This window comes from Brienomyrus brachyistius, chromosome 13, assembly GCF_023856365.1.
Source record: "Brienomyrus brachyistius isolate T26 chromosome 13, BBRACH_0.4, whole genome shotgun sequence".
Taxonomy (NCBI): domain Eukaryota; kingdom Metazoa; phylum Chordata; class Actinopteri; order Osteoglossiformes; family Mormyridae; genus Brienomyrus; species Brienomyrus brachyistius.
In genome coordinates this window covers 13,856,968-13,877,497 of record NC_064545.1, presented here as the reverse complement: position 1 = coordinate 13,877,497, position 20,530 = coordinate 13,856,968, and the positions used below count along the sequence as shown (strand labels likewise).

The following is a 20,530-nucleotide window of genomic DNA, read 5'->3' as shown; positions in this document are numbered from 1 at the left end:
GAAAGTGGACGCTATGTGTGGCCACTGCAAAGCAGGGGACGCCACTGAGTGAACTGCAGCTGATTTCACACTCATACTTTGCCGGAGGAAAAGACACGGACTCCAGCAATGAGGCAGTATCTACTGTAAATCCCCAGGACCTGCATGGCTGAAGTAGTCAGAAAGACAGGGACCTGCTCAAGTCAGAGTAAAGCTTCACCCAGATATCAGAATAGAAATTAAAGAGACACCACAAAGGTGCTCAGCAGTCTCATATAAACGACATTTATATATATTTTTCTTGCATGTTATATTGTACATACAAGTAGCCCAATAACTCAAAAAGTGGCTCTGGTTAAGGAATGTTCCCTGCCGAACATGTGTGTTGGAGCTTACCTGTGGATCCTGCTTCATCTGGGCCACTAGTTTCTGTGGGAGAAAAAAAAAGTTGCTGAATATTCATGGAAACACATGAATATTCTGCCGATACAGATACCAATCCAATATCTTTCCCTCTTTATCAACTATTAAGCATTGCATGAGAAAGAATAGAAATATATTACGATAGTTACTCAAATGAAAGCTATGCCACTATGCTACAGAAAGAAATCCATGGGCAACAGGTTTTACACAAGCGCTTCTTTGTTTTATGCAGTAACAACTTTCGCAAAAATGAACAGAAATATTTCGTAAGTTGCAAAAAGTGCAAGCTGTTGCCAAATTAAATTTAAAAAATCAAATCATAAAAATATCACTATATACCTCATATAACCATTTCTAGTCAAAAATTACACCTTGGTCTCTAAAAAAAAACCTGGCTTGACGTAGACTGTTGATAGTCAGTGCTGTGATACAGTTTCAGACCTCATTTTCTAACCCTGACTTTGTTGAACTAGCTTTGTGATAAAGGCCCCTGCTAATGCAGTCGGTAAGCATAAACGTACATGTACAAATGGGATAACCAAAGTTAAACTTCACAAAAAATAAATGTTGCAATCATTTTTAAAAATCCAGAAAACATCTCAAACATAAGCAAACTATATATTGGCTCTCAGATAGGTATTTAGCAAACAAAAAACAAAACACAACAGCAAGCAAATTTAAAATCGAAGAGGTTAGCAATGTTCAGATAACAGAAAGAGGAATCAAAAACTGACAGGACAAATTACAGAACTATTAAGTATTAAACATTCATTCAAATATTGTTTTTCCTGTACAGCTAAGTAGTCGGTCTTTTTGACAATTTACACTGACTGGCATAAAAATTAATGTTCTGAGATTCTACTTTCTTTGTATTCCATTAATAGTGTGTAATTAAGTTCCCATGGTCATATTTATGCATTTTTTTCTCTGAAGTTAAAAAAGGTTTGAATTTAGACTATCAAAATGATGAATCGACTAAACAAACTGAATAATGGGAGAAATGAAAGATTTTAATGCATCAAAATATGTAATAATTAAATTGCTTTGGGGCTAAAGACTTACATCCTTACTTTACATGGGTTTGATTTTTATACTAATCCCAAACACAGGATTCAGAGTTAGACAGAACCAAGCACATCTGCACATAACCCAATGAATGCCTGCGCACATCAGCTCAAGTGCTGTTTGTGCTGCTGGGAAGCAGCCCTACATCAATCACAGAAGGCTGGTTCAAAGGTGCCTCAGATACCTGATGGATCTGTATTTCCACTTTCAGAGCCTCCTGCAATGTTTGTAACTCCATTATGGATTCTTTCTGCCAGCAGTCCAGTCCCCAGGAGCTCTCAGCCTGTTTGGCAAAAATAAAAAATTAAATAAGACATATTAAATAATTTTTATACAAACTGGTTTATAAGCCTCTGTGTGAACACACCTGGTGTCTGTACCCTTTAACCTTACTTTCAGACTAAGTTGCTGACACCACAGCAGGTCACCTGGAGCACCCTGATACCCTGATCAGTCCCTCCAGGATTTTGTGATTCTGCAGTTGCAGAAATTAACACAAGATCAAGCAAACTTCGCAATATTTGCAAGAGCTTCTAATTTTTCAAATTTACTGCAGTTTTCCTGCAACTGGTGGTCAAATCAACAAATGACTTGCATTTGCACATTCGTCTGTGTTTTTTGTTAGGCTCCACTGCATGGAACACGAGCACAGTGAAGCCGTGTAATTTACCAGAAAGTTGAGGCTTTGTATATAGCACAGATGAACATAGTCTTTAGACAAACAAACAATGATTACTTTAGAAATGAAACAATACATTTTTCCATCAGTGTATTTGACTACACTAGAGGTTAGAATATCTCACAGCCACACTTCTGTGGATGCTAACAAGCCTGCAATAAGACTGGCACAGAGCCGGGGCTCGAGAAAGAAAAGTGACCTGGAGAGAGTCAGCAAAAGACCAGACATGCGGCAGAATGCACAAGGTAACATGCAAACTTGTACCATAAAGTAGGGCTGGGTGTTATCCCATCGATATTATATCGCACATGCACAATAATCAGGGCTTCAGATGACAAGCGAAACAATTGGCCGGACACCAGCTTTCCAGTACTCCATGGACATTTATTCATGCAAACAATTTGTTAAGCAGATTAGTAGTACAGCTAAAATGCTTCGCCTGTCATTTGAAGCCCTGGTGAATATTGCAAATGCGCGATATAATGCTGATATGATGTCGCCCATTTTATTTGCTGTTACAGTTAATTTTTACCAGTTCTTGAGACATACACTATACACACACACACATATAAGCGAACACATACATACATACACACATACATGTTTACGTATTCCTGATTTCCTGAACTCACAATATTTCCTATTTGTGCAAAATTTCCACAAAGCACACTGAATTAGTTTTCATATAAAGGCCACTGAGAAAATTGATTCAATGCTCTCAGCTGGCAGGCCTACCCCAAAAAAAACAGGCACCAACTAACACAGCCCATAACTATGTTTTTTTACGGGTTAATGCTGCGATGTGTTCACACTCATGTGACCCTTTAAATTTATCAACATAGTAACACATGTCCACATTATGTGATGAGGACCCGCAATCTAAAATTCAGACTGAACTCCTGAGCAAACAGAATACATAATGCACATGAAGGTCTGCATTAGGGCTGCATGATATCAAATCAAGATTATACGGCACATTCACCATAATGTCCGGGGCTTCAGATGACTGTTGTAAACATCCAGACAAACGTTTAGACCCGTCATCTAAAGCCCTAGGCCTGTATTCACAAAGCATCTTACGGCTAATGGTAGCTCCAAACTCCTAAAAAATAATGGGTGTGTCAGCCCTAAATGTAGCAATTCACAAAGCCCCTTAGCGCTAAAAGTAGCACCTAAGTCTGGGAAAACTAAAAAGTTGAGAGGACTCCTAAGTCACAAAGACAAACTCCCAAAGAGTCACGAAATGGCTGCTGTCAACCCATGTCGCACTGTCTTGAAAACATTAAACAAATGCTGAATTGTTTAAAGGATACCACCTCAGTTGGGAGAGAATGGTGATTTTTGTGGATCCTTTGAGGGAAACAATAACATCTCCAACAAATCAATAATATACAACGGAAACCGCTTATGGTGATCATGTCTGTCTGGGTGAAAATGATCACTATAAACATATGATCATTAACACTAATATTTTTCTTTTTATGCCTCATGCAGAGTACCATCTAATTGAATATTAATTTGTATATTTATTACATAAATAAGCTAATAAAATGAACAGTGTTGCTATTTACTGAACTTTAATGACAAAACAGAGTACAGCTGTTTCAAATGCTTTTCAAATACGTTATACAGCAAAATCCCGTTATAGTAGACTTGCTTATAACAGAATATCGTCTATAATGGACGAGGTCAGCTGGTCCCGGCCGTGTACCTTTAAAAACATGCAGAAAAAGCATTGGATATAGCAGACTCGCAAATAACAGAATTTCGCTTATAACGGACAAAATTTGGTCCCCAGGGACGATTTTGGTTGTAGTTTTGTTCGGCTATAATGGACATGCAAGCTCTGCCTACAAGGCATGTGGCGTGCCAGTGATATCCAGCGGAGATAAGTAGTCGGGATTATGAATAGTCATGCATCTGGTCAGGTAAAGTTGGATTACTACATGTAAAATATAATAATCTATACCACAAGTGTGTCTGCTAGGGTTTGGCATGAGTAAATGGTGTCCTGTAGTTGTGTTCTGGAAATACAGCAACTCTGGATATAATGAATTTTGGATATAACGGACTGTTTTGCCAGGTCCTTTGAAGTCCATTAGTGGATTTTACTGTAATACAGTACAGTACAGTACATAAAATATACCTTATTGTACATTCACTGCTGCATTATGTTGGCTCGGTTTTGGCAGTTTGTCATAAACTTTGATGAATCAATATTCGTAACTGAGAGAACATGACTTTCTTTTTCTATCATGTTTTCTGTGCATGTAGCATTAGCCTCGGGTAGCTAGCCAGAAGCAGATGGGTCACTGCACGGCAAAATAGGCTGATCAATGTAAATTTAAAAAAATACAGTACTTTTAATTTTTTCCATATGTTGTCATGTTTAAAAAGACCAAAAATTTATATTGTAAACGGACTTCTTGATTACTATACGCAAATAATTTAAGCAGCATTTGTACAGGAATGATTATCCCTAGCTTTTTGATCCACGTAAGCAGTTGATCATTATACCCATTATAAGCCATATTCCTAACTAAAACTTGTTCTCAGCCACTTTGTGAATTTGTTTTAGGCAAAAAACTTTTAGTAGGAGTACTCATATTGGTAAGATGCTTTGTCAATATGGGCTCTGGTCATTACTGCACATGTGCCATATAACTGAGATTACATTACGAAGTGATATCGTTTGTATGTTACTGCTGCATTTGTCGTTATACATACACAAAATTGCTAAAACCATGCATTCTGACACTGTAAATAAGCTATGATGCCAACATTGTATGTACTGCAATACAAAGGAATAATTCTAAACTTTAAAACAATGCTTCAGAAGTTATAAAAGCGAAGCTCATAAGAGGCTCTGTCTCCATCATTAAAACAGAGAGGGTCCCCACTCTGTGCTCCATCCCACATGGAAACAGAACTGTGACCCTCACAGAGCTGGCAGGCCTCCTCTCAGAGCAGGTCTCACAAGCACTGTAAATTTCATATGCAGGTTGACCAAGTCAGAAAATTTGACAATATTTTTACCGAAACAAGTAATGGGGGTGTCTTCTCTAGAGGGAGTCTATGTCTAGGGGCATATTCTACCCTTTTACCCCACCCTACATAAATTCTTACAGTATAAACCACACAGGCCAGTGAAATCTTTTCAGAGCAATGCCTCCTCAAGCCAGAGGAGGCAGAAATGAGTAAAGTGTGGGATATGGTGGAAGGTCAGATCCAGATGCAGACCTTGAAAATGTGTACAAACACCTGATATTCCTGAGAAAAACAACATTAAATAATTAGTACTTCAGTAAATAGGCAGCAATTAAAGGCTTATTAAACATTCCAATCAAATGTGAGAAATACTGACACTAACACCTCAAAAAAAAAAAAAAAAACAGCCTGCCTCTGTTTATATGTACGCACATGTACAAGCATACAGGATCACTCTCAGAAACAAGCTCGACACCTTTTATTTATGGAACATCACCTCCTCCTTACCTGCACACTATATCCAGCTTTGAACACCATCCAATTCGCCTCTGAGAGCACAGCTGCAACCAGAAAAAAATTATAAAAATAAAGCTGACAGTTAGGTCAGGGATGCTCATTTCTCCATGCTGCAGCACAGGGTCTGGTCCGAGACCCCCTCTCCCCCCCCCCCCATTCGAGGACACAATAGCTCAGAGCAGGAACTATCTTGCTGGTGAAACACACAGCAAGCCGCTTCACCTCATTAGAGAAGTTCAATATGTACAGCCAGGGCTTAAATCTGGTGATTCAGGTCTAACAGAAGTAAAATTTTAAAAATGAGCTGCTCCAGGGTTTCCATGGACTGGATTATAAAGGACGAGGCTCCAGCCTGGTTTGTAATTATTTGAGTAACACAAGACCACTGATCACCAAATTCTAAGAAACAGGCAGGAGCAAGCCGATGCAAAAGCAGCCACCAGCGCCCCCAATCGGTGGGCAAATAGAAGCCCCGGCAGGAAGATATGAGGGTTAGGGGACTCACCACGTGGCTGGGCGACTGGACCAATGCTCTCCAGCACTCTGCAAGACAGGAAAGGTGGAACTCATTATATGGGGAGAGAATTGGCCTGCAGCCTGATTGAGGGGGTACAAAGGTTGATAAAACTGAATGACAGATGTAGAAGGGCACCGCTGGAAAGTTATATATCCCCCCACCTCCCCACCACACAATTCACCCGCAGCAAACCCACTACACACTGCACATTTGTGTGTTCCTGAGGTTTCCTGCCAAAGACAAGGCATGAATATTCAACGTCGACCGCTGCCATTTTACAGCTGAAATGGGGAAAAAAAAAATTAGAGGTAAAATGTTGCTTTCATAAGGTAAGGATATTATTCTTTCTGAAAATTTCTGGTATTTTCCTGTAGCTCCCAGTCATGCACAGATCTCAAGGCCCAAGTCCCACCGGGACACATAAACGTCCCAAGACGACAGCCAAGTGTGCGGCAGCAGAGACCCATGCAGTATCTGACGCGCGCCTCACACATCATGCCAATGCATTGTGTTTTCTATATATAAACCTAGAGTATATTCATTTCAATTCAATACCAGCAGAGTTGCTATGCAACAGGACTCTCATTCATTTTGACTTTGGCTAGGTTTAGCGGACCGGGTTCCTCGGCAGTGACATAATACTGGCAGTAAACACACTGAACCATATGAAAACATTTGAGGCAAATTCAACACCATGGCAATGTCTCCAACATCACTGTCTACTGCTAACAGAGAGCATTACACCTGCCATTCCACTGTGCCAGCAGTTTTAGCCATGTGTTAAATGACAGTGTCCCCGCCCCTTTTGACTGAACGGCAATGCCATTTTATATTTCACTTCCCAGAAAAATGGCTGATGTCAAACTCCTGTGATTAAAAATAAAAAAAAAAATAAAAAAAGATTTTTTTAATTGTGTGCATTTCAATTGAACATCTGACAGGAACCAGCACCAAGACGAGAACTGACCAGAAAATGCAACCGCACCCAAACTACAAAAACGATCAGCTGATGTAGGGGGTTTATGAATTAAGGGAAACTAATGAAATTAGGCCAAAGCAGAGCTGTTTCAAATGCATAACACACATCTGTTTCTATATTAGCAATATGTCATAACCTGTAATTTGCTTTACAGACAGGTTTTCTAAAAAAGCACATCTACCAAGGCTTCGGCAGCAGTTCATTTTGCAGAAATGGAGGCTGCAACTAGCCAGCCGTAAAATCTGCTTAGTTTTCACTATGCCTGCATCCCTCAAATCCCCAGAAGATGGGAGAGCACACATGCAAGCACAAAGAGACCAAAAACGGCATGGAACGGGTATGCAGTGCAGTTTAAAGACCCAAGCTTTTAGGCAGCAGGGGCACCCCAATGAAGATTACAAGGAGACAGGGTATTCATAGTAAAAAGTCAGCCACTGGCACGCTTACACATGTCCACATGTCACTGGAGCTTGGAAGTAGCCCAGAGTACCAAAGTCATACACACTGATCCCTCCTCAGCCTGATGCTTGAACAGATCTAACAGAGCTTCCCTTTCACAGTACGTCTCAATACATTTACACAATGTTGATAAACTTATTTTCAGGCCACATTCATATATTTCATCATAAACTGGTAAAAAGTTATCCTAAACAACACACAATAAGGAAAAGGACATTCATTTTAAATAAAACTGAAGGATAAACAAAATCAGTCCAGTAATCCAAAAATTTGTAACCTGCGCGACGCTTTATACACTTTGCAGTAACAGGTATTCAGAACACAGAAGTACGCGAAAGAGCTACTTTTGCCGAGTAAGATGCTGCACCATGGCTCCATCAAGCGACCCCAGACGGCTAAAGGTATCCATCCACATTATTCACGTTGTGTTTCGGGTGCTCCTAAATCAGAATATAAAGCACTAAAGCGTTCACCAGACGGGACGTGGGTTGCCCCAGTGGAAAGAAAAATATAAATATGGTCCAGAGTTACAGTGCACGACGCAGACAGGGGACCGCGGCAGCAGCTCCCACCTGAACAGCTGAAAGAGGCTGAATGCATCCGCCCTTTTCAACTTCCCGATCAGGATGCCAGCGAAGTTGTGCAAGCTCAAAAAAAGAGAACAGGGTCGGTTTTGACCACTGAAATCATTCTGTCAAACCGTCCAAAAACAGATGCAAGATTTGTCAATTCTTCAGCACTACAGCTACCTGCATCAGCACTGTAAAACGCCGGTAAAACCTTAAACAAATGCATATTTGCTGCATTCTGGTTTCTAACCGACTCGTCGTCTCACGGAAACAGCGCTCCTGTTTTTTAAAATGAGGGAAAACGAAGTATGCGATCTTCTTACGGGCCTAGTCAACCACACTAGGATCACTAAGCGGGATGGCTGCACCGGCGAAAATAAACAGCGCAGATTAGAACGCTGTAATGTGGCAACCTATTGGCAAAAATGGCATTAACATTAAAATCAAACAACATAATAGTGTAGCACATTCGTCAGTACATAGGCCGGTCAAATGAAGCATTAAAGGCAAAGACTTGATACACAGGGGTGATTAGACTGCCCCAGAAGATCGCTGTTAGTTGCGCTCTGACTCCCAGAATAAAGGACACAGCAACTTCGCCGAAGCACAGCATCGCGGCAGCATCCAGAAGAGCCGCTCCCGGTGTCTAAAACGGGCCAAAGAGGAGCCCTGTCCCAAAACTAAGAGCGAAGCTGACGGAGATGGAGCGGGTAAGAAATCGGCTGAAGAGAGCCCCCGTCCAGCCCCACAGATATAAACCTTGAATGTCCCGTTACACGCAGCGGAATCACGCTCTCTTTTGTGCCTATGGACATTTTCGTACCTAAGCGCGGTCCTCATCGTAACAGCAGGAAAGCGAAGCTGGCAGCAAGTTAGGAATGACCCCCCCCCTCTCCCGACACTGCGTTTGCTGCCCCCCAATATCGACGGGATCGCTCAACTCCTAGAATAAGAATAAATGGACAAAAACACTACCCCCGCGGCTCCCCCCGCTGCCTTCGGCTCCGGCTCCAACGCCGCAAAAACGCCTAATCCACTCCGGCCAGCCGTGAAAGTTGTGGCCATGCGGAAATAAAACTTGCGATTTCCGATAATAAAAGATGCCGAGGTGAACTCACCCTCTCTTATACTCACTTGTGCAGCAGTCAAACCTCCTCTCCTCACACACAAATTATTTAAATAAATATTTACAAACACCCCAGTATCTGTCCTCCGGATTTCTTCCAGCATATAAATTTACTACATAACGGTTCAAATTCCTTCCATTAAACGTGACGGGGTATCCGTTCTGCAGTTTTGGATTTTTACATTTAATTTGTCTAAAAAGAGAGAAACTGAGATACAAAACAAGAACTCTTCTTCAATCTCATTCACCCCCAGCCTCGGCACAGCAGTATTAATGCGCGCAGGAAGAGGGAGAGAGAAGGGGCCAGGAAAACTAAGCAGTAAACGGCTCGAAATGCTTCGGTACACATAGTAAACGGTTTACCAGCTTCATTGAAAAGAATGCAAGAAAGGACGTTTTGAATAATGATGTAGGACGTGCGAAAAGAATGTTGTGAGACAGAACTACTTTCTGTGACAGTGCGGCGAATTTATTTCACTTTGCCTAAGGAACGGCGGTATTACGACTCCCATTGCCTAGGGAAAAAACCCGGATGTAAACTCGGTGAAACTCATCTGGAGTGAAGTAACTCGGTGCAACTCAGTGTAGTGCGGAAAAGTACGCGGGTCCGGTTGCCGGCCACCGGGGGCTCTCGGGCGTCGGCATTTTGGGCAGTCGGTGCATTACCAATGGACCTCGGTAGTGCAAAACACCCGGGCTGTATTTAAACTAACTTAAAAATAATTCTACATTTTAATTAATCAATGCATAATTTTATACTTGAATGAAAAATTATCAATCGAATGAATTAATTGAAATATTTCAAAATGTATAGATAGATGTAATCGGGGCTTCAAAGGTCATGGATACCCTTGCTGATTCTGCTTACATAAAATCATATATTAAATTAGGCAGAGGGTCCAAGGTGACTTTTTGTAAGGGGTCTTAGAATTTCTAGGTAAGTCTCTGGATGTAAAGCCAGTATCACTGGGTTAATTCAAATGTGAAAATACAATGGGATCTGTCACATGTCCTTCAGAAGACAATTCTTTAAAAGTCTGCCTAAAAAGCTGTTATTAATTCCAATATGTGAATTGTGTGCACCAGCTCCGGATGTTGATGCTTAATTTGTTTATTTTTTTTCTCACTAGAACATTGATGTAGTACTATATATATAGGTTGCGGATGTCTGTCTATCTTGGTTCAAGCTGGCTGACTGACACTGAAACTAGCAGCACAGTTATTTATCCTGCAGGTGCCGTAATGTCAAGAAGAAGCAGAGCTGCTTGGTGGCTAACAAAATTCTGAAATGCATTTAACAGGGAAAATGTCACATACACTATATTGCCAAAAGTATTGGGACACCCCTCCACATAATTGAATTCAGGTGTTCCAATTGCCTCCATAGCCATAGATGTATACAGTACTGTATACAGTACTGCAGGCAAAGAAAATAATGTTTAGATTATCCTCGTGTTGGTGTAAAACTATGATATTATGCCTGTCAAAGTGTGTCAGCTTCGCCATTTCAGAACCTCTGCTAAAATCATCCAGGCATTTGCAGCGACCGTCCAGTGCAGCCATGTATTTTTTGACTTGCCCACTAGCACACCTCATACAGCTGGTCAATCTGTCACTGACTTTTTAAACCAATATATTTAATTATTTAATTGAGATGTTGGTGAAATTGAACAAAATTATGAAACGGCTGAGGTGCCCCTCTGGAGAAGTTTGGGAACTGAAGCAGTGGTCATCTAGCCATCCAACTAGATATCAGTAACTTTTTAGAAAACAGAAAAAATTATTACTAGTTTTTATTGTGTTACTCTTAATTTGCACATGTTCTAATGTTAAATTCTGTTTTTTGTTCTAAGCCAAAGTACACTTAAACATTTCTTTGGAATGCCTAAGACTTTTGCACAGTACTGTAAAATCAAGCACCTAAGCATGCAGACTGCTTCTACAAACATTTGTGAAAGAATGGGTCTCTCTCAAGAGCTCAGTGCATTCAAGCGTGATACCGTGATAGGATGCCATCTATGCAATAAATCCATTTGTGAAATTTCCTCTCTACTAAATATTCCATGGTCATCTGTTAGTGGTATTATTACAAAATGGAAGCAATTGGGAACAACAGCAACTCAGCCACGAAGTGATAGGCCATGTAAAATCACAGAGCGGGGACAACGCATGCTGAGGCACACAGTGTGCAGAAGTTGCCTACTGTCTGCAGAGTCAATAGCTACTGATCTCCAAACTTTATGTGGCCTTCAGATTAGCTCAAGAACAGTGCATAGAGGAGTTCATGGAATGGGTTTCCATGGCTGAGCAGCAGCATCCAAACCTTTCATCACCAAGTGCAATGCAAAGCGTTAGATGCAGTGGTGTAAAGCACGTGCCAACGGAACTCTAGAGCAGTGGCGACGTGTTCTCTGGAGTGACAAATCATGCTTCTCTGTTCGGCAATCTGATGGAAGAGTCTGGGTTTTGTGGTTGCCAGGAGAATGGTACTTGCCTGGCTACATTGTGCCAAGTGTAAAGTTTGGTGAAGGAGGGATTATGGTGTGGGGTTGTTTTTCAGGGGTTGGGTTAGTTCCAGTGAAAGGAACTCTTAATGCTGCAGCATTCTAAGCCATTTTGGCCAGTTCCATGGGCCCAACTTTGTGGGAATGGTTTGGGAATGGCCTCTTCCTGTTCCAACATGACTGCGCACCAGTGCACAAAGCAAGATCAATAAGGACATGGACGAGCAAGTCTGGTGGAGGAACTTGACTGACCTGCACAGAGCCCTGACCTCAACCCGACAGAACACCTTTGGGATGAATCAGTGCGGAGACCCCGAGCCAGGCCTTCTCGTCCAACATCAGTGCCTGACCTCACAAATGCTCTCCTGGAAGAATGGTCAAAAATTCCCATAAACACACTCCTAACCCTTGTGGACAACCTTCCCAGAAGAGTTGAAGCTGTTATAGCTGCAATGGGTGGGCCAACTCTATATTAAAGCCTATGTATTAAGAATGGGATGTCATTAAAGTTCATGTGTGTGTAAAGACAGGTGTCCCAGTACTTTTGGCAATATAGTGTAGGTTTTTCAGTGAATGCCATATTAAAAGAACAATATATAATTATATTATACATATTGGATATAAAGTCCCATTAAAATGTTAAAAGACACTTGTGAATGGGATGGGGAGTGGCAGGCATATGGGGGGTCGCTCCCCTTGGTGCCCCCCTCGAAATGTGCCCAAATGCCCATATGGTTAATCCGGGCCAGCACTGACCCCATCCAACGTTTACCGACTACTAACGTTTACTAACATTTAGTTAGACCCAACGTACAGCTTCTTATAGGATTTTATTAATTTTCAAAATATTAATGTGATAAAAGAGCAACTCATTGTTTCGTTTTGTGAGACATTGTTAGCACATGGTTACCAAGTCTGTTAAAAATCTAAAATTTACAAATATACCATTCATAAAAGTGGTACGCTAATACAGTACTGGGAAAAAAGTCCCATAAGCAAAAATATGTCTTGTTTGTAATATCAGGTCTAGACAAAGGTGCCAAATGATATTGAGTTGATAAAGGCAACAGTCCTGTCCATTTTAAAAGGCCGTCTTTGAACAAACATCAGGTGAAGAAAATAATTTTAATTAAAATAAATAGGCATGGGGGCAGCATGGTGGTGCAGTGGTTAGCACTGTTGCCTCACACCTCTGGGACCCGGGTTCGAGTCTCCGCCTGGGTCACATGTGTGTGGAGTTTGCATGTTCTCCCCATGTCGTCGTGGGGTTTCCTCCGGGTACTCCGGTTTCTCCCCACAGTCCAAAAACATGCTGAGGCTAATTTGAGTTGTAAATTACCCATAGGTGTGCATGTGTGAGTGGATGGTGTGTGAGTGTGCCCTGCGATGGGCTGGCCCCCCATCCTGGGTTGTTCCCTGCCTCATGCACATTGCTTCCGGGATAGGCTCCAGACCCCCCGCAACCCAGTAGGATAAGTGGTTTGGAAAATGGATGGATGGATGGATGGATAAATAGCCATTGTCTATGCAAATATACCATTAATTTGCTGTATATTTAATACCTGCAGCAAACTAAAAATATGTTTTCATTCTTCAAGGTTAATGGGACAGTCACACCATAGTTCTTTGAAACCATGGTAACCTAAGACAAAGAACTTGGTTTTTATGAGTCTGTAAATCACACAGGCTTCAGAAAATCACCTTGGAACATGCCACAGTGGGTGATGCTGTGGAGGCCGTCGAACGCAGGAGGATCTCAAGGAGCTGCAGAAGATGTCACTCCATGTTTTGTCAGTATTGATTAGGGTGGATTGCTGTCCCAGTGCAAATTGCTTTGTGGAACATTCCCTCAGGATTAACTAAGCAAGTCATGACCTTTCACTACTGTTGATACGTTGTGCATCACAAAATGTCTCAATTTTACAAAAGGAATTTAGTTTTATGTTATTATTTCAAAAGTGAAAAAATTATGTGTTTGTATATGTGTGCGCATGTGTCTTTGTGTGTGCGCGCACGTGTGCATGTATACACACTGTACGTATGTGTGTATATATATATATATATATATATATATATATATATATATATATATATATATATATATATATATATATATATAATATGAGTCAAATGGATTTGAAAAGAAAAATATTACATCAGCATTCTCTGGTTTTTTTAGTAAATTCCAGATTAATATTAAGTGGTAAAGTCCTCTTAGAGGACTGTGGGTTTTAGAATACTTAACTTAGCCTATTTCTGTGGTGCTTTAACATTTGTGTACAACAGCTAGGTTTCTAATTAATGATTGTATACGACCCCGGATTAAGCGGAAGATGATGGATGGATGGATGGATTGTATACTATGCAAGGTTTGTAGGAGGCTTTGCGTTCCGTTTTGGGGCATGAACAATATAGTATGCTTTGTCTTTTCCAGTGTGAATGCCTGTGATTTCCTAAAACCTTATACCTTTGGGTATACCTCACATATGCTTCAGGGAATGAACAGCCATATTCCAGAGGAAAAGGAAAAAACAATTGTCATTGCATAGTGTAGGTTTGGCCTTAATTTGAGATGTTTACATCCCCCCTCAATAATCAGTGGTTAAAAGTTTCGACACACTCATGAGCTTGTGGTGTATCTGTTAGCTTCCATGGTGATCCCATTCTTTCTTAAAGCCATTTCAAAGTCTTCCTAATTACTGTAAATATCCCAAGGACCAGATATTATTGTAAATATGACTAAATCTTTTAGTTAATTCATTCTCTCCTAATGCAGCTATTTGAGCTCAAACAGCATTTGATAATTGTTTATAGCATATTGAGGAAAACATTTTTTATAGTTACATGATCTGAAAACATTTTTCCAACTAAGCTCATTTAAATAAATGAGGTAGCATATGTGGAAAATCTTTCCCAGTTCATTAAACCAACACCCAAAGAAAGATGTTCCACAACCAAAGACAAAATTGGGTTTTGAAAGAGCTTAGCACATGTGCATTTATTGGATAATGACGCTCTTCAATGTTCTGTTGAGGAGAAGTAATGTGTACATTATTGTTTATTACCTCATGTGCAAAAAATGCAGCAGAAAATATTAACTTTAATCATTGGCAAGTTACTGTATGCTCACCATTGTCTTTTTAATCTTTTATGGCTGCTTCTGTGCTCAGTGATACTTAATATTCATGCATATATCATTATGTCGAATACTAAAATGCAGATAAAGATAGTTTGTATGCACATATATAGAAGATTCCCTCCTTGGTATCCAGGATGGACATTTGTACAGAACATGTTGAAGTCTGCCAGCTTGTCCTGAGACTCCATGTAAAGTTAAAAAAAAAAAACACTGACCCTTTTATAGTATGAAAGTATTTTGGATTTATGAGTAGCAGGCTGCTGTAACAAAGCTAATGTGTGAGACTCCAGACCATCTCATGCAGCTTATGGATCTTAGATGAAGGCACTGTGACCAGTTTAACTACAGATGGATCGGTAATGTTGCTTTGCTGGCCTGCTTCCTCCCAGATGAACCACCCACTCTCCTGTAAGGATTTCCATCACCTTAACTGAGACTCCTGGAGCTGCAGTTTTGAACTATAATGGACACTGACCTGAGACGACCTCTACATGTAGCCATTAGAAACCTTAGCGTCAATGGTGCAGAACACCAATCAGTCCAATTCATCCTGGATATACAATATCAAAATGCATATGAGCAACAACAAAAAAGCACCATTACATTTGCTTCAGGTATCGTACATAGACCTTGAGACTAGTGTTAACACTTCATTTCTGAATGAACAGTGGAACCACTGCCATCCCCTGACATTTTTTGCATTTTAATTTGCTTTTCGGTGAGCTCTTGATGGAAAAGAAACAAAGAATGCTTGTGCAAAGTGTGCAATTTTGGTTTGTATTTTTATGCATGCAGGCAAGTAGTATAAAGCAGTGTTTCTCTACCTGGTCCTCAGGGACCTACCAGGCAGTCCACATTTTTGCTCCCTCCCAGGTCCTTGCCAGACAATACATGTTTATGCTCCCTCCCACCTATCTGGGGGTCCCCAAGGACCGGGTAGAGAAACAGTAGTTAAATAGGATTACTGTCATCTGACTAGTTCCCCTTGAAATAGTTAAAACTTTTCTTAAACCTCCGTTTTTGTCCCGGTTCCTTTTATCAGATTGCTGTAAGACTTTATTACATCTTGCAGAGTAAACATCCAAACACGTAAATTTAATGATGTGCTGTGCTTTTTAATATGTTTTTAAGTTTGTGAAGTTTGGTGTTGACCAAAGATAGATTGACAAAGACTGAAAAAGGCTGACAGACAGACAGACAGATACTGTACACACACACGCATACACAGACTTAGACACCTCTCCACAGGAACCACAAAAACACACTTTTCAGACAAAACATTGCATCTTTTGTTCATGAGAACAGTGATTTACTCACAAAAGTATATAAACCCTGATCGATTGCTATGTAGCTCTTTCATTGCAGTTTAAGATATAAACATTGCATCTTGGGGGGATTCATGATATTTTATTCCCAAAAGACACGATAACCAAGCAGTGTACTATTCGTAAGGCTCTTAACTATATATTTTATCATGACTTTTATAAACAAGAAAGAGGCCTGGACCACATTTAGTTAAAAGAAGTGAAAGAATGTCTAATATAAAAGGTAACGCTAATTGTGATCCAGATAGCGAAGCAATTGATGAGGATGAATCAGCTGATGAGGTGAATAAGAACCTTCATGAAATTAAACTCTGGTCAAAGAATTGAAAATTACTGAGGTCTTCATCTCCCCCTGAGAAACATACAGTAGTAAACTGTCAGCCATAAAAAATGATCAAAATGACCACAGGATCAACAAAATATTCAGTATATGTTGATGATGTGAAGTCCAGTTTTGAACAATTTTTTTCCGTAGACAATTCAGAGGAAACTGATGGAAATTACCAACATGAAGGGAAGACAGCGATATATGGAGAGAGGTAGACTCGACAGAATTACAGGCATACATAGGTCTGCTAATTCTGAATGGGGTGTACAGATCAGGAAATGAAGGCTCCAAGAGTTTACTTTGATTATATGGAAACATGTTTGATGTCAACAAGACAATCTTTGCTGCCATTAGATGTAGTAAAAGGGCTGACCACTTTCTGCACATGTATAGCCCAGAAATGTTTGATTGATAAGCGCCTGGTCCCTTTCAGAGGTCTCAGTCCTTTCAAAACAGTGTATGCAAAGTAAATCAGGCAAATATGGTGTAAAAACCTGGCCAGCATCTGACCTGGAACATGTGTCCTCTTTATGGAGTACCAAAACACAGTCACTGCATGCTTGTGGTGTTTGACAGGACAGTCGGTCTCCAAGGATGCAACATCACTTGTGACCATTTTTTACTACGTGTTCTTGGCAAGGAACTTTATTTTTTCCTCATTTTTGTTCTTGTTGAAGTAACTTTGTAATTCAATGTTCCACTAGAAAACATTTATACTCTGAGCCGTCTTAGCAGATAGCAGTCAGTTTTGACTAGGAACACAACACATGTAATTATTCAATGATCATGTGGCACCACAGCAAAAACTGAAATGGTTTGAGACAAGTATTTCAGTTGCATTTTGACATGTGCTATTCTTTAATTAGCACAAATAGTATTTTTTCTGTTCTTTCTATAGGCAAAATAACAAATGGACTGTGCTTCTTTTATTTAAAAAAAGATAAGGTATAATGATGCACCCGTTCTCATAATTTTAATAAGTTAAAAATTCTGTGAAATCCTGTGAAAATAAACCAAAGAACAGTGGTTGATAATCTTTGTTCCTTATTTGCCTTAGAAACATTTAAAACAGGCTACCTAGTTTTGACTGGGAGCACAAATGAAAAGCTGTTCTGAACACAGCCCAACACCATGGACTTCAAATACATTCTGTCACGATCGGGGTGTAGCAGACGGGCGATCGTGCGGGTAAGGAGCAGGCAGGCAAGCAAGCGGGATACGGGGTTTTATTTGGGGAAACCGGAGCAGGACGGGAAACAGGCATTGACAACATCAATGACGGACACTGGACTCGGGTAAGACACTGACTGAAATACACAGGACTGATTGAAAATAAACGGAACCAGCTGGGTACGATTCGGGAAACACACGTGGGTAAGCAGGGGGCGTGGCACACAGGAGGAGCGGACGAGCTGGGCGTGACACATACTTTCTGTGTAAATCATTCTGATAGTAATGATTACTATGAGCATATTAACTATAAATTGAAACCAATATAATCTGAAATTAAATGTAAGATTTATCTGTCCTGTGATATGACAACTGATAGTCCAGCATATGGTTGCAGAGTGAAATTCAATTTATTTTTATATAGCGCCTTTCACAACAGAATCATCCCAAGGCGCTTTACATGGATGTGCTGTGATACATTAAGCATCATTAGAGAGAGCAATACAGAACGGGGAAAAGGAAGGAAAGAAACGAAATAAAGAAAGCCAGAAAACAATGGGGAGAGGAACCAAAAACTCTTAAGAAATTGTTTAATTCACCTGACCAAGGACGAAAACGAGACTATTAGTAATATATAGCTGTAATTCACAGGCAAGTCTTGTGGAAATCTACAAACACACACAGTACTTACCTAAAACTGGCAAATGTAGTGCTTTTGCTTGATCAAACCCGATCCTGTTTTACAGTAGTAACTGATTTTTTATTGGTTCACTTTCAAATGTTCGTTTCCAGATAGAAAATATATCTTAAATTAAGGCAAAATTGTTTTCCACCATTACATAATATTTGCGCTAACAGGTTTGTTTGAATGTAACCAAAAACATGTAAATGTGTAGAACACATTTAATAACACCACCTGGCTTTCGCCCTGGCATTTCATTTATATTCTAACTGTTCGTCACGGTTTATGTTTCATCGTTTTTCTATCACATTTCTTCTCCCTAGTTTCCTGGCTAACTTGGGCCACGTGCACTGCATCTCCGTCATACCGTTGTAAAGGGATCATTATTATAAAAACCTGTTAAAGTGGCTCACTTCTGAAGGGTTTCATTTATGGGCTGATTTTGTTGAAGTGCTTCAGGTCTGCAATTTGATAATACGGCATTTCTGGATCCAGACCCAGGGCAGAGGCATTACGTCATACATTTATATAACTGTTGCACTTTTTTGGTTGTACCTACAAGATTTAACCTGTAGGTGGAGCCATTCGCCTTAAAAGGCTTTACAAGACCGTTGCATGATGGTTTACATGATAGATACTGCTATTTCATTTACATTCCTTCCCTTGTTCAGTTTCATTCTGGAGGAAGTTGATGATGATTTGCTCTTACGTTGCATGGATCGTGATGACCCGTTGCGAAGATGCACGTTAAATGTCACTCCATCTCCTCTGATGTAGGCAGCACGACGTCATGTACACTTACTTATGTAGCTGTTTACTTTCTAGGTCTTGAGTGCGATACAGGCACAGAACTTAGAGCTGGGCTTTCCTCTCTAATAACGACATCCGATTAAAGAAGTTTGCGGTTTATGTTACATTGCACGAATATATTTCAGTTTTTAGTACTTGGAAGATTGTGGCATGAAGTACAAAACTAAAAAAAAACTCAATTTTGCGTAGTATTTGGGATTCTGTTCATTTTGAAAATTAATGTTTGTTTTTGGTACATGCTTGGAGACACTGAATTATTTTTTTCTATGCATCTGTGACTGAACACATTAAAATCATTTAAATCTTGCTGCTGACATTTTGTGGGGCATTTACAATAAACTTAATTTGAGCCACATTAAATATAGTAAGGCATGCATGGAATATATGACTTTTCATTGTGCAATCCATCCATCCATCCATCCATCCTCCATATCCTACTGGGTCATGGAGCCTATCCCAGAAGCAATGGGCACAAGGCAGGGAACAACCCAGGATGGGGGACCAGCCCATCACAGGGCACACTCACACACCAGTCACTCACACATGCATTCCTATGGGCAATTTAGCAACTCCAGTTAGCCTCAGCATGTTTTTGGACTGTGGAGGGAACCCGGAGGAAACTCCACAATGACATGGGGAGAACATGCAAACTCCGCACACATGTGACCCAGGCGGAGACTCAAACCTGGGTCCCAGAAGTGTGAGGCAACAGTGCTAACCACTGCACCACCATGTGCAATATAATTGCTAATTTAACCAGAAATGGAATGATTTATTTTACCAAAAGAGCAGGAGAGCATTGTCACAAACCTTATAACTTTTACACAGAGTGGAAAAAATTCACCAAGAAAACAATTTAACCAATCTAACAAATACTTAGATATAACCCAGTTCTCAAAAAAGTTTGGACCTTTTGTAAAATGTAAATAAAAACAGAATGCAATGATTTGCAAATCATATAAACCCACATGTAACTGAAAATAGAACAAAGGCAACATATCAAATGTTTAAATGTAGAAATCATATTGTTTTATGACAAAAATATACTGAATTTGAATTTGATACCAGCGACACGTTTCAAAAACGTAGTTTCAGAGGCAACAAAAGCCTGGAAAAGTTACGTAATAATAAAACAAAACACCTGGCTGAATATCTCACAGCTAATTAGGTTAATTGGCAACAGATCAGTAAGATGATTGGCTATAAATAGAGTCGCACTGAGAGGCAGAGTTTCTGTGTAGTGATGATGGGGAGAGGTTCACCACTGTGTGT

The 20,530-nt window shown here is 40.2% G+C and overlaps 1 protein-coding gene across 2 annotated transcripts in view; it reads right to left on the bottom strand.

Annotated features, from left to right (window-relative positions):
* The window catches only part of LOC125706399 (PHD finger protein 21A-like), a 50,692-nt gene extending 41,614 nt beyond the window's left edge, over nt 1-9,078 (bottom strand). For both annotated transcript variants that reach the window (XM_048973084.1, XM_048973083.1), the window contains exons 1-6: nt 8,934-9,078; nt 8,178-8,252; nt 6,156-6,193; nt 5,642-5,694; nt 1,652-1,750; nt 376-408 (exon numbers count right to left, since the gene is read on the bottom strand). In XM_048973084.1, the coding sequence (XP_048829041.1) occupies nt 376-408; nt 1,652-1,750; nt 5,642-5,694; nt 6,156-6,193; nt 8,178-8,252; nt 8,934-8,989 (354 nt within the window). In that variant the 5' untranslated portion in view covers nt 8,990-9,078. The remainder of the gene's footprint in view (nt 1-375; nt 409-1,651; nt 1,751-5,641; nt 5,695-6,155; nt 6,194-8,177; nt 8,253-8,933) is intronic.
* Nucleotides 9,079-20,530: the final 11,452 nt, after the last annotated feature.